Source organism: Apus apus, chromosome 13, assembly GCF_020740795.1.
Source record: "Apus apus isolate bApuApu2 chromosome 13, bApuApu2.pri.cur, whole genome shotgun sequence".
NCBI classification, from domain to species: Eukaryota; Metazoa; Chordata; class Aves; order Apodiformes; family Apodidae; genus Apus; species Apus apus.
In genome coordinates this window covers 6,161,206-6,178,750 of record NC_067294.1, presented here as the reverse complement: position 1 = coordinate 6,178,750, position 17,545 = coordinate 6,161,206, and the positions used below count along the sequence as shown (strand labels likewise).

Genomic DNA, 17,545 nt, shown 5'->3' with positions numbered 1-17,545 from the left:
TGCTCCCCAGGCACAGCCGGGGCTCCCTGACCCGACTCAACTGGATCCTAATCTTTGGTGCCTCAGTTTCCCCGATCAAAGAACTGCCTCCTCACAGAGCCATTGTCAGGAGCCAAAGACTTTTTAGGACTGCCAAGTCTCAGATGCCAGGGACCAGAGTTACACCAAGGGGACACAAGCAAAGCAGGGAAGGATCACCCAGAGGCCTACAAGTTCATCTCAGCCAGGACTCTGAAACAAATAAGCCTGTTGGTAGGTCACACAACTCTCTAGCTTGCTACCCTTCCCCAAAAATCAAACCAAACCAAGGAGAGTTTGAATTTATTCGGGTTGTTTTTGCTTTGCTCAGATAGGCCAATGTGCTCTCCCTTCTGCTTCTTCACCCCAGACCCTCCATCCCATGCAGCTACCTGCTTGATACAGGGGCCATCCAGAAAAGACACTCTGCAAAGGAGAGGGAATGGGACAGGCAAAGGAGGGCACATCAGGCAGGCAGGCAAAGAGGGTGGGGGACAGGAGGTCAGCACTGGGGGACACAGGCCAGTTTTGAGGGACATAGCAGGGATCAGCCTCTGTCAAATAATCAGTAGCATTGGTCTAACAATTAGCCTCAGTGACCTATAGCCAAGAGACTTGGGTTTCTGATCCAGCCTCTTCAGCTCTCTGGTTGCATTATTTTGGCCAAACTTGTTGTTTTTTTTCCTGTAATGGCATCCCTGGGTTAAATAAAATAGGGCTAAAATATTCTGAGAGCCAAAAAATGTACCAAAAATCAGCAACAGCTTTTGCCTTGAGACTGGAAAATAATACTTTTTATCTTGCTCAGTAATTGGAATTAGCACAAGCAGCCATGTCTTACCGTTGACCTGCAGAAGGCCATTTCTGTTCCTCATGCAGAAGATGGCTTGTGCAGAGGGGCTGTGGGGCCCGTGGGCAGTCGAGCTGAGGGCTGGTTGCACGTTGCCTGCAGAGGTCTTTTCCTGGACAGGTCCTGGTGCCTGCACATCCATGTAACTCTGTAGGAAGCCTCGTGCGATGGCTTTGACTATTGGAGTTCCATGGAGCCCACTCCTTCTGGGCGAGCTGATTCGGCACAGGCGAAGCAAAGAAGGTGCTGACAGGAGCTGGGGGGAGGGAGAGGCAGAAGCAAAACAGGGGATGCAATCAGAAAAGTGAAAACAGTACCATAAACCAGTCAAGTGTGTCAACGGCCCCGGTGGGGTGGAAGCCAGTCCAGTTCTCTGTGGGGTGCCTGGATCCCCTGATTTGCATCTGTGCATCACTCAGCTTGCACCCCTCTATAAGGCTGATCTCCCAAGAGCAGAGGGTTCGTCCAAGGGCGCCGAGGTCGGGGCGCAGGGAGCTGGCAGCGGAGAGCCTTATAGCGAGGGTGCACTGTCTATATCTCATTTTAAGTAGAGTCCCATGCTGAATCTGTTTCAGGAGGATGAAGCTGGTGAGGGCAGGTTCAACTTCACTGCCTACGGGATGGGCCCAGCTTGCCTGCAGGCCAAGGACGGCATCTCCGTCAAGGGCGCCAACAACAACAACACGGCCAACCCCGTCCCCCCGCCCTCCCGCTCCCCCGAGGAGATGAGGAAGCTCTTCATCCAGAGAGCCAAGAAGATCGACAAGATCTCCCGCATCGGCTTCCCCATGGCCTTCCTCATCTTCAACATTTTCTACTGGATCATCTACAAGATCGTCCGCAGAGAGGATGTGCACAACCAGTGAGGGAAGGGGAGCAGCCGGGAGGGAGCGAGCAATCCTTTATATATGTGCAATAGCAATGCAGCAATGCATGAATTTAAGAATGTGGCAATATCTACTAAAAAAATAAGAAAAAAAAGAAAAAAAGAAAAAAAAAGAAAAAAAAAAAGGGTGGGAGGGGGACTGGGAGGAACTTTTAATCATGTGAACTGAGGAAAACCGTCAGGGGGAGGAGAAAAAACACTCTTGGTCTGGGGAGTGCAGGGTGGGGATTAGTTTCACAGCATTGGAAGGTTTTTGGATTGCTCCAGCTGCAATCCAAGCAGTGTAATATATTAATATATATTCATGCTTGATTATAATGCAAAAAGAAAAACAAACAAAAAAAAAGATAAACAAAAATACCTTTTTTTTAGCCTATTAACAGCTTAGATTCTCAAGTCACTGGAATGATCCATGATTCCATGTGCAGAAACAACCACGATTACGCTTTACCTGACTTTTGCTATAGAAAGGCCATACCAGTCAAGCACGTGGGGAAAGAAAAAGCCCTAACAAAAGGAAGAAAAACCCCAAGAAAATAATTCTATTCTTCCCTAGGTTTTGCACTTTGAAAACTGGATAGATGGGGAAACTTAGGAAAGAGGCTGAGGGTTGTTGTTTATTTTATACATTTGCTTTTTTTAGTCATGGGTTTGCCGATCAAACACTTTGTGACTTTTGGATAGAGGAAAACAAACACATTATCTCTCTCATCCCCATCAGAGAGCATCCATTGGGAAACCCAAGAAGGACATCAGGGCCTTCATCAGAAATCACAGGTACTTTCTGTCCTTTTAAATCATCTGGCAGGATTCAAGTCCTGAGAGTCAGAAATGGTATTTAGAACACTGGAAATGACGAAGGATTTATTTTTTTTTTCCAAACCCCTTTCTGCCACATTTGTTTACAATGAGGGGAGGGGTGGAAGCATTGGATGAGTTAAAGCAGACATTATATTTAAAATCTAGAGAAAACAGGTATATTCATGCCTCGCTGCAACAGGACCGGGCAAACGGCAATATTGTCAGGAAGGGAGGGGTGGGGGGAGATGTGTACAGAGAGAGAAGCTTTTATTTTCAGACATTTCATAGCATTAATAGTGAAACTGGGCCAATGGACCCAAAAAGTCTATTTTTGTATCTATTTTGGTGCTGCATTTAGCTTTAACACAGATAGGAAGACAATGCAGGCTGCTTTGCTCCAGGGGAGGCTGGTGCAGTTTGGTGGGGATGGGGAAGGGAGGGAGGTGGGAATGGGTTAGCAAAGAGGTGTCTCTTTGGTCAAGCAGTAGCACAGGTTGGTGTTAATGGTTGGGGTGGGGGGGGGAACACAATGCCTGCAGGGTGTTATTGGAAAGCCTGGCACAGGCAAGTCAAGGCCTTGATGCCCCACCTGCCTGGGACCCTGAGCTGCAGCACCCAGGGTGGTTCAGTTGTGTTCGTTTGCACTTTAGTGAGGGGGGTAAAAGAGAGCGTGAAGGAAGAGACAATCAGTCTGCACTGAAGCACTTGGGGTCAGGTCTGGATTAAGCACTAAATAAAGGCAGAGACACAAGTGGCACTCAAGGGGTGCTTCCACTCTCCCTCCTCTCCCCTGAATCACAGGTGACCTGGGCTGCAGATCCGGTGCTTGCTCCAGGAACAGACAGGTTCCTGCTTGCAGCAGCTGCATCCCCTGGAGCAGCTAGAGCTCACTGCAAAGTGCCATCCAGCACCACCAGGTCCAGTCTGGCCTATGCCAGCAGTATCCAAGCTCGGGATGGGAGGTGGGAGCCTTTGCTCAGCCATGGTTGTCCCAGCCAGTGCAACAAGAGGCAGCTACCAGAGAGGGCAGTGGAGGAACAGACCTGCAAGCTGTCCTAGCACAGGGTCAGTGCCAAAAAGGAGGAAGCCCAGAGAAAGTACCAGGGCTCTCTTGGGATGGACAGAGGGACACCCATCTCCGAGGTTGCCACTTCAGCACCTTTCACCAGCACTAAATACACTTTATTTAAAATAAATTAAAAAAAAAAGAAAAAAAAAAAGAAAAAATGGAATAAGAACAGCAAGGGGTGGGGGAAGGGAAAGAAAAATAAACAAACATGATGGTCACTGTGTGGACTAGGGCAAATGGCAACATTTCCTAATATTTTGGCAAAGGCCACCTAGCTTTGATTCCCTTTGCACTGCTGAGACAGGGAAAGGTCACACGGTACCAGCGTGAACCAGTAAGTACATCAGCCCCTGGCCCCCTTCCCTCTTGGAGCAACAGAAAACCTGTGGGCTGGGGACTTCTCCTTCCCCTGGCAGACAGTGCTTTGCTGAGGAGGGAGATCTCAAGCTGTCAGGCAGAGCAGATACTTGATGCTAGGACCACTTCCCAAGCCTTGGCTGGAGCCCAAATCTGCTGCTGGCTCCTGGTTTTGCTTGCTCAATTATTGAGCTCTCCCTCCCTATGTGAAGGCCAGGAGTGCCAGCTGCAGGCTGTGCAGCTGCTCCACATGGCAGGTCCTTGTCTGAGATGAAAGAGCAAATCCAGGGAATTCCCTTCCCTGCCTTGCTTGGCAGCCCACACACTGCAGCTCCTTACTCACTCAAAGGGGACACTCACAAATTCCTGTCGTTTGAGCAAAAAAGTCCTGCCTTGATGCCCAGACCTTGCATGTAGGACTTGGGCCATTTGGTCATGATTCACACAACTTCTCAGCCTCCCCAGGCTGCCCAGGATGGCTCACCAGGGCACAGCCAGCCACAGGGCTGTGGGCCTCCTTCCTAACCGGAGCTGCTCTACAGAGCACCCTGGAGATTGTTAACAAATCCCATGCACCACCCTCCCATACAAAGTTTTGACCCTACATCCTAAAGGCAAGACCAGAGCAAGGATAAGGAATATGTTCCTACCTCACTTCCTTCTGCTCCTGCCTAGGAAAGAAGGTGGAATCCCATGGTCATCCTAGACCTACTGCTTGGAGATGCAGATAAACTCACAATTGCTGCTTCACTAGAGCTCCAGTGTCACTTCTTGGCACTGAGTAAGGACAGAGGAAGGCAAATTAGGGACTAGAAATCATCAGAAAGAGGTTTGCATTTCATGCTCATACAGAAGTACTTCAGCTGCTAGTGGAGCCCATGGGAGTTTACAGACTGAAACAGGAATTACAAGCTTACCAGCCTGCCTTTGCATTCAGTTCAACTCTGCCAACCACCAGGCACGTTTGATGCTCACCATAAGCATTGGTATTTTCTCTTCATTAAGCAGCCAGTTTCCATTCAGGCCATTTTCCAGCCCCAAAACTGCCTGCTTGGTGACAGCCAGCAGCACTCACATCCCAACATGAAACAAAGGTCTGATGGTGCTGAGATAGTTGTCCCACAGATGTCCTGCCAGACAGTTTCACCACGTAGACAAGACCTTAGACTGCCCTAGGAGTCCCTGGCAAGTCTGTGCAATTTTCAAAAAATCAAACATTTTTCTCCATCTGTCTATGGCTGTGTTTAGTCCCTGTATTGCAAAAGAACTTGCTTTGATAATCTCTCCTCTTCAAAGCAGGTGCTCCAACAGTGTCAGCAATTCTACTTATTAGTAAGAATGTACAGGATTTGATATTGCAGGGTGGCTTCCAGGCATAGGTGGAATTTACCTCAGCAATTGTTAGCTCTTGTTAAGAACAAGGCTGAGAGCAAAACCTCTGTATAAAATAGAGAGCAGTGGGTCTGGCAGTAAAGAGAGAAAACAGGGTCCTAATTCACTTGGATTCTTTGGAAAAGCAGAGCTTTATCCCAAACAATATTATTTCCACATGTTGCTGGAAATGTATCATTTCATGAGAAGGAATTATTTTTCCTTATACATAACTGTGGAAAAAAACCCACAACAGTAGGATAAGCTTACTATTTTGTGGTCAAGTAGATGAATTTTTCCCACTTAACTCCTGATTAAAGTGATTTTTCCCTCTGGGATCCCAGTACACAAGATCCCAGAAATCAGAGAGGTGCCAAAGAGGGTCCAAGACAGACCAGTAAGCACGTGGTGCTAGCAAAGCACCAGCTTGCCTTGAACCACAGAGGCAGGGTCATTGGCTTCACAGCTCTGGTAGTGCCCTAGTTCCTCCTGTCCTAGAAACCTTCTTTGGTCACAATTGGGGGACTTTGCTCCTACAAGCATCAAACAATTTCAAATGCTGAATGTTTTCATGGTTCTGTGAACAGACATTTTTGTTTGTTTGTTTTCCCCAGAGTTCTCTGGAAGGTTTTGGTTTTTTCTTCTTCTGCCTCTTCTGAATATCTTTCATTTTAAGGCAAACCCACAACAATTCAGATTACACTATTGGTTGTCCTTTATCTCAACTGTAATTTGAAGACCTTGCTTTGTTTCCTAATGCTGGTGGAAAAAATATTACAAATATTTAATATATATATATATTAAAAGAAAGGAATAAATTAAAGGATAGAAGGCTATTTTAAATGGTGCCATACTTTTCACAGATTTTATACAATCATATTTTTGTACTGTATTACCATTCCTTAATAAAACATAGTTCTTATCCCTGTGCCAAAGACAAACAATCTCTTTCAATGCCCCATTCCTTACTTCAAAACCTTGCTACCAGCAGCAGTAGATAATGCAATGTGGGCCACTTTTCCACCAAACTCCAATCCCGATGGCACAGTTGCAGGTCTGAGATCACTGCCTGCCAGCTGGACATGGACCTCTTCTGTCTGGGTAATTGCAAGCAGCAGGTCCTGCCTTGCTGGAATATCCTGCAGAGCTCACTTCAGTGAAAGCAGTATCTGATCCCTTCCCTGCTAGAAAGTACCTGACACTGCCTTCTTCTCAGACAGAGATGTAAGGGGCATCTCATGCTGTTCCTGCTTCAATACATTTCTATTTTTTTGTATGGAGACAGTATACTATTTAACTATAGAATTGAGATAATTGATTGTTCTTCAGAATACTAGGATAAGCACCAAAGCAGAAGTTAATACTCATTAATTTTAGCATCTTCAAATTTACTTCAGATCCTTTAAGTCTGCCCATCCCCTCATCTCCTTCACAACTATTTCTTATCTCTCCTGCTCAGCTGAATCTACACAAGTCTCTCACTTCATTCAAGTGTACTGCATTTCTCTGTGGGTCTTTCCTTTCTTTCATCACCTGAACTTTCAGTTCTGTGAGCCTGAGTTCCTCAGCTTTGCAGCCTTTGAAGGGTCTGGCATAAATCAGTGTCTTGGGAAATGAAGGACAATATATATCAATAAAACCATTGCTCCTAGGTGGGCAAGGCAATGGAGTTTCCAGGGAAGCTCTCTCTTAGCAAGGAGTGCATGAAAAGGACTCCTGGGGAATGCAAGGGTGGCCAAAAAGGGCTTTTTTTGACTGTGCTCTTTATGAAAGCAAAGCAGCCCAAGTCAGAGAGAAGGCAGATTTTTGGCTATCATCCCTGTAGGACTCCATGTTTTTCAGTGATCCAGCTACACAGCAGCTGTTCATTGAAAATCAGGTTTTTTATTCCTAGTGTCCTCCTAGTCTGTTGTGTGAAGCAAAGGGCTCCACAAGAAATCAGCTGTTGTGAGCCAGGCAGTGTGTAAGGAGTTGTTGCACATTTTGCACAGGGCATCTGCTCAGAGCTACTCCAGGCTCTGCCTGCAGCTGATGGGGAGAGGCTGGTGCTCACACTGGGTGAGTCACTCTGAGAACTGCTGGGATGAGCACCCTTTTGGTGAGGCCCTCAGGTGATGCAACACTAATGGAACACTGAAGTGCACAGCCTAGGCTGGAGACACTGGAGTTAGCTTGGTAATGGGAAGCAGAGGCTGAGCCAGGTGAGCAATCCCAACCTGTGATCTCCCTGGCAGCAGGCATCCCATGCACAGGAAGGCTGATCTCTTCTTTTTTTGTAGGAGCTGCAGCTCACCTCTAACCTCACCTAGGTGATTTCAGCACCTAGCAGAGGAAGTTGCTGGTTAAATGGTCAAATGAGGACCCAGGCACAGCCTAAAAGGGGAACAAGAAGGGAAAGCAACGGGAGAGGTTGGTTTGCATGACACATCACTGTCTTCTCCTGACATTCAAGGCAGACAGTGCTAACAAGTGTGATGCAAGAGTCAAAGCTGGCAGCAGCAGTTATGAGATTGCATTAAGTAATCATGACCATCAGTACTAGCAAACCAAAGTTGCAGTCCTCAAGCACTTTACTGCCAGGCTTCTGAGTAGAAATTGTAAGGGTGTCTTATGGTGTCTTATGTTTGTGATTTTCCTGCTCCTGGGTCTATTATAGACAGTACTGGAGCCCATCCTGGGATAGGGTTGGCTTCCAGTGGTGCTGGAAATGGGTTAGCCAGGGTTGAACCCAGGCCATGCACTGGAAGAGTGCACACACTGGGAACAGACTCAGCACAAGGGGATGTTGGTGCTTTGATGGAAGGCAGGGATGGCTTAAGCTTGGTTTAACCACCCCATCAAGACTCAAAACATCACTGCTGGAGCTTGCAGGCTGTGCTTGGTGCTGCTACTACTGCTACCAACGGTAAGAAGCCAGCCACAAAAAGCATGAGAGAGGGACCTCAGCAGTTTCCCAACAGCAGTTCTCAGCAAAAAAGAGGATACAAAAACCTACTACCTGTTCCCACCCTGAGGTTCAATTATAGTAGCACTTTCAGTATAAAATCATCCATCTTTTCCCAGGGATAGGATGATACCACCATAAATAAGCCATTAGCCTGTCTTGAAATTAGCTTTTATTTCTAGGTTTGCTCCTTCAATTGCATAAGCAGTTGAAGCCAAATAAGGACACCTTCACCTACCCAGGGAACTTAGTGGAGCCTGGCTGGGGCAGGAGGTACTGTCATTAACTATTTGCTCTGTGTCATTGCTATGGCAGATGAGTCAGGCTTGGCACAAGCAGGGACAGGTAGAGCTGGCCTGGAGCTGCCAGGCCTAAGGGACACAGTTCATGAGTAGCTTTTGCTGCTAGGGCTTTTGGGAAGCTGGTCCCAGGATTGTTAGCACTGTAGCAAGCTGAAATTTCCTTTCCTGGTGGGTCTGTGGAGCACATCAGCCTTAGGCAGTTGGTGGTATTGAGGCACTGCTGGCTTATTTGTCTGACAAAACCATAAATCAAGAGAGCAGCTGAGCCAGGTTGAGCACACCACAGAATTTGGGCACTAAATTACAGCTCCAGGTTCAAGCTTGGATCAGCCTTGCAGTGAAGACACCCTACGAGTCACAATTATAATGGAGGCCTGATAGCAGCGTTGCTGAAATCAGCATCACCTTATCATAGCCCTGCAGAGATCAACAGGCCATGACACCCAACAATGGCAGAATTTTGGCTTAGGTTTCAGTGTCTTGCTTGACACCTAATCCCCACTGACCTTTACTGAGGTCAAAACTATGCAATATTGAAGAGATTATGCCAAGGGTGGTGCCTTAGCCACCTCTCCTGGATTTGCACTTACACATTTTTAGAAGTATTCTCATCACAGTTGCTTGTGATGGGCTAAAGAACCAACACACCAGCCCCTGAGGAGAAGGGCCAGCTCTGGAGTTTGTGATGTGCTAGAGGTGGACACAACTGCATCGTGACCACAGCTTCCAGGCCAGGTCTGCTCCTCTGATGCTGCAGTGTTAGAAGCAAAGGACCCCTAAAAGTTCAGCTCCCTACCCAAGAGTAGAGAGAGGGCAAGGAGCAGAGATGAGAAAGGAAGAGCAGAACAAGACTTGTGTAAGGCACAGGAGCTTCTAGTACTTACTCACTGTAGCAAGTGCAGTCACAATTGTAATCCCAGTCCATGTGGTCCTGCTGGGAGCTCAGGCTTTAAATACTGCTTTTTCTTTAATGGATTGGAAAGAGAATTCATGAGGCTTGAGTTGTCCCATGGAGGAGGAGGTATGATACAGCACACGCAGTGTCACTTCTAAAAACAAAGCCCAAGAAACCAGCAAAGGAAGCAAGTGGAGAAGGGGCAGCCTCTGTAACATAAGAACAGTGCTGGAAATGCACCTCACTGAACTGCACACTATGGTGAGGAACATTGGCACATCTTTTGCAGGCAGAAGCATAATGAACAATCCTGGCAAGTCCTTGCCTCCACTTGCCATTAATCCTACTTTATCAGGAAAAACAAAAACAAAAACCCAACCAAAACAAAAACCCAACCAAAACCAACCAAACAAAACCCCCCAAATAAAACCCCCGCTAATGAATTAGACTATTTGTATATCCTCTCCTTATAATTTTAAGTAACTGTGGCCAGCGCTATTGGGCACAGCAGTGGAGCTCACCTCTACAAGAAATGCTCACCTAGAGGCTGAGCCAAAAAAATCTTAGCAGAAGGGAACACAAGTTCCTTTATTTTATGCTTGCATAGGCTGGGGAAACAACTGCACAAGAGCTTTGAAACAGCTCTGCATTTGCCTACACTGAACTTGTACTGTTTCCTTTCTGTCCCTCTCTTCCCAAACCTGCTTACGTTTCTGTCCAAAACACTTTAGTTCTTCCAATTCCAGGGTTAGATCAGAAGCAAGCAGGAAAAGTTAGCTCAGAAGCTGTATGGACCAAGCTGACAAATCCCTAACTTAACCTATTCAAAGTGGAGAAATGTAAAAACCAGCACCTCCACTCCCAGGCTGATGCCCCTTCACAGCCCTCCAGCACTGAGCAGGGTTACCAAACTTGACAGGGCACTTGCACGACACATGCATTTCAAAACTATGATTGATACATTCCTCCTTGAACAAGGCTAAGACAGCAGGTTAATTTGGAGACCTGTCAGCTTTGGGAGTATTCAAATTGAATTTTTTGGGAAATAAACATTAAGGTCCAAGCAGCAATGCAACGCAGGGATTTGAGAGACAGGTACGTGATCCATCTTCCCCCCGCCGGGAAGAGCGATCTGTTGTGCTTGAGCCTTTGAGCTCTGTCCTGCTGCTCCTTGCAACATCAGGACATCTCACTGTACTATCAGTGCTGCACTCCCTGCAACTGGTGTGGCAGGTCAGGAGAGACAGGCCAGCTCCAGAGGCATACAAGGTGACAGACATGGACATTAAGGCACAAAGTACAAGTGGCTTAACTCACCACGTGCATCTGGAATTAACTATCCTGAAAAATGGACTGCCTGGAGCATCTCAAGCCTACTGTGAAATGGATTTCACACACACAGAGGATAACTTTGTGTGGTTGTCGAGTCTGGCCATGACACACTGACAGCACTAATCATGGCCAGAGCTCACCTCTTCCCTCATGGACTTGCTGAGCTGCAGGACCGAGATGACTGTTTCAAAAGAACTGAAATAGAAGACAAGTGTGCTAAAAGCCATTCGCATGTGTCTGAGATACAGTAAAACTTCAGTGAACAAGAGATCTACAGAGAGATGCAAAGATGAAGCAACACACCAAGGACTTCACCCAAAAATGGCCTGATGTGCAAAGGTTACAGAGCATTTCATCACAGTTTACCATCCCTGCAGCATCAGTGAACACTATTCTGGAAGCAGCCTTTGAATCCTGAAGATGCACAAGCCTATCCCAAGCAGCTGTTTGTAACCACCCACCCAAGATCAAACAACAGCCATAAGGAGGCATAACATGGTTGTGGACTGTGACTTTTTATGGACTGTATTGTCTACTCACATTCCACCACAGTGTATAGCATATCATGCTTGTTGTGTTAAATCTGAGATGAGGAATAATGAAAGACTTATATGTAAGTGACAAAAAAAGGAGGGGAGGAGCCAGGAATTTCTCCCTTCCAACTATAAACGCACACCATTTACATTGTTTTGTAAATAAATTTATCTTTAGAAGAACAATAAAAATACTTAAGATATTTCTGTTCAGGACAACCATTGCATATTTGGTCTTCCTTTGGAGGGGAGATAAAAACACACGCAGCAGAAACACCTTCTAATTAAAGACATACAAAATATATAGAAAGTGGGAACAGTTCAGCACTTAGAGAGGTTCTTTGATAAACACTGTCTCAGTTTTTCAGAAGTGTCCAACTCTCTGGTCAAACCCCCCAAAATCTGCTATCTAGGAAGAATACCTCTCAAAAACTTTGAAAAAACCTGTTAAGTAGTGGCATTGTTCTGTCCTATTTTCTCTCTCTCCCATCTGCAAGCCATTTGTATGAAGAAAATCTTTGTTTCCAAAGCTTGACTCACTAAAGCTCATTTGTTCCAAAATACAACAGCTCCTCGATCCTGTTTATACCAGGGACAGCCAAGGGCTCCAATAAATGAGCTGGGCTGAGTTCAGCAGCTGCAGTGTAAGATGTTACTGGCTGCCCAGTCCCTCTGCCAGCAGCCACTGTTCCCCACAGGGAGGGCAATACTAGTCACCCTCCACTCTCTGGTGGAGCTGAAGGTGAAAACATGGGGTTTGCCAACAGATCAAGACCTCCGCTGTAGGACAGACCCTCCCACACAGGGGCAGGACAGACCACTGAGGATTATACCCTCTTGACAACACCCATCCATCAGAACCCATTTATCAATGCTATTTTGTGAACGCTAAATCCAGATTTGAACCACTTTTGCAATTTTTTTAGGTGCGTGCTTGTTTAAAAACAAACCAGATATTTTCTCAAGCTTGTTCATAACCAAGAACAAACTGGCAACAAGGTCAGAGGATTTTCTTTTCATTCTTCAATCTTATTGAGACCTCAGAAGGAAGCAGTGACATTAAAACTGCCCTGGTTTCATCAACTCCTCTACAGCAAAGGAAAAAAGCAGCAGCTGATGCTAAGAGGACAATTCATCTCCCTTTAACTTCAAATAAGCTTCTTTAAAACAGGGATTGAAACAGGTGTTATTCTGCTGATTTAGTTTTCTTCCTTGCAAGATGGTTAGTAAAATACCAGCATCTCACAAGAAACAATTTGGAAAGTGTTCACAGAGTAAGAACTAATAATTGGAAATAAGGTAAGAAGGAAGAGGGAAGTGCTCTCTGAGCACCTCTACTGGTTCATTAATAGCCCAAGACATTATAAAATAATTGAAAGTGTCAGTGCTTATTATTTTTCATGCTACTTCCCTCAAGAACAGAGGAGGGACTAGAGAGATATAGAATATTAAGTGTGGTACCCAAACTTAAACCTTAGGACTTCAAATTCTTCAAAAAGAATGAACTGGCTTAATCATGAAGTGCTTACGTCTTCTCCCTACCCACCTTAAAAAGGAACCTCCTTGTCTTTTCTATATGAATTTATTATATATATATACACACAGACACCAAAAATTGGTATGGCCTTACACTCCATTTAAGGATATTTTGCTACATTTGTCAGAGTGCAAAGTAACTGCTTCCTTAAAAGCAGCATTTTTACATCATGATGAAATAAACCTGTAACTTGTACAATTTGCATGACCACACAGAACAGTGGCAGATTACTTTTCTGGCTTGTAAAAAATTTTAAAACAGAAGTTCTATTTCAGCAGTTTGAAGATGGAATGTAAAGTTTCTGCTGTTATATGTATATAAAAGTTATTGAATCATACATTCATGCTGATTCCAATAAAAAAGAAATAAAGATTTTTTCTGAAATTCTCTCTCTCCAAGGACTTCTACTGCCAGAGGTTCCACACTGCAGCCCACACTGCTGGTGTGTTTGTGCTAATGTAACATTTCATTAAAATAAGGAAAAAGACCAGTTTTACTGTTAAGCCTTTTATTCTGAAGAATAACCTCTCCCATCTGTGACCTCCTGAGCTCCACCTCACAAAGAAATTCCAACAGCAGCAGCAGAATCAGCCTTGTAGCATGAAGCAAGCCATAGCATTCAGGACTCCTGAACTGCTCCTTCTTTCAGACTCTTGCAAGGCAAACACTGACAGTTAGATGGATGTGATCCCAGTCTCTCAGGAATTTAAGAAGTGGCTGTGGACTGGCCAACAGGCAAAGATTTTGGAATGTTGCCAGGAGGTGATGTGTGCTGAAGAGGCCTCACTGTATGAGAAACTGCCATAAAACAGGAGGCAATAAAACCTGGTTCACTGATGGGTCCTGTCATGCTGTGGGAAAACATGGGATGTGGAAGGCTGCTGGATGGAGCCCTATGCAACAAGTTGCAGAAACTGGTGAAGAAGGTGAACCAAGTCAGTTTGCAGAGGGGAAAGCCATCCAGCTGGCTTTAGATGTTGTAAAATGAGAAAAAATGGCCAGTGGTCTCCCTCTGTACTGACTCATGGATGGTGGCAAATGCCCTGTGGCCTGGTCACAGCAATGGTGGCAGAGCAACTGGCAGCACTGAGGCAGACCCACCTGGGCTGCTGCACCTTGGCTAGAGAATCTGGTTGTAAAAGTGCATCATGTAGATGCTGACTTACCCAAGGGCCAGGCCACTGAACAAACACCAAAACAAGCAAGTGGGTCAAGCTGCTAAGATTGATGTGGCTCAGATGGATTTGGAATGGCAATGTAAGGGTGAGTTACACATAGCTCAGTGGGCCCATGACATCTCATGCCCTCAGGGAGGAGAGGCAACCAAGATGGGCTTGTGATCGTGGCCATGGACACTACTGTACAAGTTATCCAGAAATGTGAAACATGCATCATAGCTAAACAAATCAACCAGTTAAAGCCTCTATGTATGAGAACGATGGTTGAAACATAACAGGGAGGGCTGGCAGATTTATTTCACACTCCCACAAACCCAGCAAGGCAAGCACCATGTGATTACAATGGTGGAAGCAACCACTGGATGGCTGGAAGCATATCCCACGCCACCACACAGAACACTATCCTGGGCCTTGACAAGCAAGTTCAACCACATTAGAGTCCAGGCAGCAGAAGCAAGTATCCCACAAGCATGATGAAAAGGGACATATCACACCTCTAGTCTGTATAAAACATCTGAGTTACTCTGGTCTTTCACACAAGTGACAGGCAAACAAAGTTCTGTTTTTGTTGTCTTTACAATACCCTGGGTCTTAAAAATCAGACAAATTAAGGGCAGCAGACTCTAGAGAGCCAAACTATGCCTTGAATTCTTATGCAAGGTGCAAAAGGTTTGGCAAGGAGCTTAGCTGTTTGGGCCTAAGGATCCATATATAAAAAAAGCTATTTCATGTAACAGTTTGCAAGCAAGGACATGGCATGATTTACACATAGCCTTAACATTCTTTAGTAGACAAACTGACCTTGGTGCAGACATCCAAAATGACATTTCAAAGTGCTGAAGGGCTGCCACTCACGCTGAATCTCAGGGATACGCACAATGAAGTATTTTTCTTTCCACAGTTACGTGCTTGGTCAAGTTTGAAATATTAGTGGAACAGATCTCACTTGGTTTGGCAAATGGCATTTTGTGACAGAAAACAGAAGGGCAACAACTCTATTCTGAGAACATGCCATTACTGTAGTATCTTCTGTCTTTAAGGAATGATGGAGTTTGAAAGTATTCTACTTATCTGGTTATGAGACATGAAACAAATAAGCTAATAACAAACCCCTTGCCCCATCTTCCACATAACATGCAGACACGACTATTAAGATCTTAGGAGAGCAGTTTTTCAAGTTACCAGCCAGGCAACTGCTAGAAATTAAATAATCACCAAGATAATTACTTCCTGCTAATGCCTGCAGAATTTAGGGTAACTGCTGGCATGCCACGTACTCTTAGCCCCAGGCAGCAGTATGTAAAGAAAAACAATTAAAAAACACATTTTGTCAAAAAAGGTGATGTCCCTTTGCAAGATGCAGAATCAGCAGCTGCAGAGATCAACTCCAAGTATTCATACCTGTACCCACAGCCATCTTTTTCACCTAGGAAATCAGACTCCCAGATCCAAAGGACACCCGTCCCATGTGACACTGAAGCAAGTTCCTCATTCAGATTCAATTCAGAGCTCACTGTTACCACACAGGTTGTTTCCTACTCGAGGAGTAAATCCTCTCTGCAAAGCCTTCATTCCAATAGCATGCCCACCACCTCTGCACTTGCCTGTATGGGGCTGGTGCACACCCAAGAACATTGGAGCTTGAGCTCTGAGTTAATTCTCCACCAATAAAGAAGAGGAACCTGTAAAGAGGGCCCTGCAAAGCAACCAAACCCCATCCAAACTCTCAACTGGAGAACTAACACCCTCAGCCCTTAGATATTAGAGGTCAGCCTTCTTGTAGCTATTCCAGGTCACTGCAGCCAACTGAGGCAGATGGAATCATGACTACTTCAGTCATCTTCACTATTTACATATGCAAAGCACTGAAGACCTTAGACAAGAGATACAGGGGTTTTACCAGCACAGCAATGCAGAAACCAGAAGGGTTTGAGGCTACAGAAAATTTTTAAACACAAAAGCCAACGTGACAACATTCTACAGCAAGTCTTAGATATCCATTGTTATTAGCTAGTAGAGAACAACCAAAATGCAAACACTTAGAATCACTCTGTACTTTGTTCAAGATGCTGTCAACATAACTTGCTTTTGCAAAGTATTACTTTACAAGACATTTCAAGAAAATTATGTAAATATTTTATTTTGCCTGCCATCTTGGACAAGAACAACTTGCTGGGTTAACATATTGGGAATACGATTCACGTAACAAGAACACACTCCACCTTATAGGCTTTTAAATTCTTCACTGAAATTCCTCAGCTCTTTCTCAAACCAGACAACAAACCAAAACTGTCCAACTCCCACCAGAAATGGTGTTTCAGGCTTACAGGTGCTTTTGCAGATTTAGTTAAGAGTTATAGAAGCTTATATTAACAGCACTTTGAGTCTGAAGTGCAACCTATTACTGTAGTCTTGGATTTAATATCAAGAACAGCAGAAACCCAAAGATAAGAAAAAAAAATATTAACAAACAGGACAGAGTTTAGTGAAAGACTTCTATGGCATACCTTCTCCTCAGTCATTCCTCATATGACAAAGAAAGCTTTTTTCTTTAGAAAAAATACCAACTACCACCACAAGAGGAAGCAGCATGCATTTCCAACGTGCTGGCAGTGAGAGCACACCACAGCTGCTGCTGTCACACTGCTCTCCTCCAATTCACCACGACTTTTAAGTCCTCAGGAATTGTAAGCAAATCAATCCAAGAAGCATTCATAAGGAGGGAAGGGGCAAACAGTATAACAACCCTGAAGATAAAACAGTAACCCAAATTCTACTGACATTTAGTACAACCAGGCCCAACCACTTGCTCAAGTTGGGCAAGTACAAAACAAAAATTACTACTCTGGAGCAGATAAGTATTATCTGCCCTTTGGACAGGGGCAGCTTTGCTCTAGCTTTAAAGCAATCAAAGGTCAAGAAAGAGATACTGCATATGCAGTGATTATATTAATAAATTAAGGAAATCTGGAAACAATGAAACCTGACAGAAACTTACTAAGCAGCTCTTTTGTATTATCAAGAGCTCAGAAGGTCTGGTGTAGAGTCAAACCTGCCATTTTCATCCAGATGTTTAACACCACACATTAGAGAAGTAATACTGCTTTGTGCAGTACAATCTTGTAAGTTCTCTTTGATTGAAATTCCCCAGTTTTCTATATTATTTTTAGTTTCATCTTCTTCTGGAAGCAGTGGAGACCATTCAGCATGTTTCTTAACACCAGGACAGAGAGGCACCTTCTGTACTTCTGACAAAAATGCCATCCATTCACTTCAGCAGAAGCAGCAGATGAAGTTAATGCCTGAACTGCAAAAATGACTATTCCATACAGTAGTTTGAACTATAAAGGATGTGACACAGGCATTTCTGCTTCGACTGTACCTTTGCAACATTTGTATTGAAGACTGTCCAGCCTAGAAGTATTAAATTCTGCATCCAGAAAGTATTGCCTTCAATTATTTAAATGCAGCC

At 44.8% G+C, this 17,545-nt stretch overlaps 1 protein-coding gene and 1 long non-coding RNA gene across 3 annotated transcripts in view; one reads left to right on the top strand and one right to left on the bottom strand.

Annotated features, from left to right (window-relative positions):
* Positions 1–1,814, top strand: part of GLRA1 (glycine receptor alpha 1) — a 37,529-nt gene extending 35,715 nt beyond the window's left edge. Inside the window, exon 9 of one of the 2 annotated variants that reach the window (XM_051631024.1) lies at positions 1,444–1,814. In XM_051631024.1, the coding sequence (XP_051486984.1) occupies positions 1,444–1,734 (291 nt within the window). In that variant the 3' untranslated portion in view covers positions 1,735–1,814. Of the gene's footprint in view, positions 1–1,419 lie in introns of both variants that reach the window. The other variant, XM_051631023.1, reaches the window with a different exon arrangement.
* Positions 1–4,817, bottom strand: part of LOC127389956 (uncharacterized) — a 185,828-nt gene extending 181,011 nt beyond the window's left edge. Inside the window, exons 1-2 of the long non-coding RNA XR_007890770.1 lie at positions 4,632–4,817; positions 860–1,124 (exon numbers count right to left, since the gene is read on the bottom strand). This is a non-coding gene — a long non-coding RNA (uncharacterized LOC127389956). The remainder of the gene's footprint in view (positions 1–859; positions 1,125–4,631) is intronic.
* Between the last annotated feature and the right edge of the window lie 12,728 nt (positions 4,818–17,545).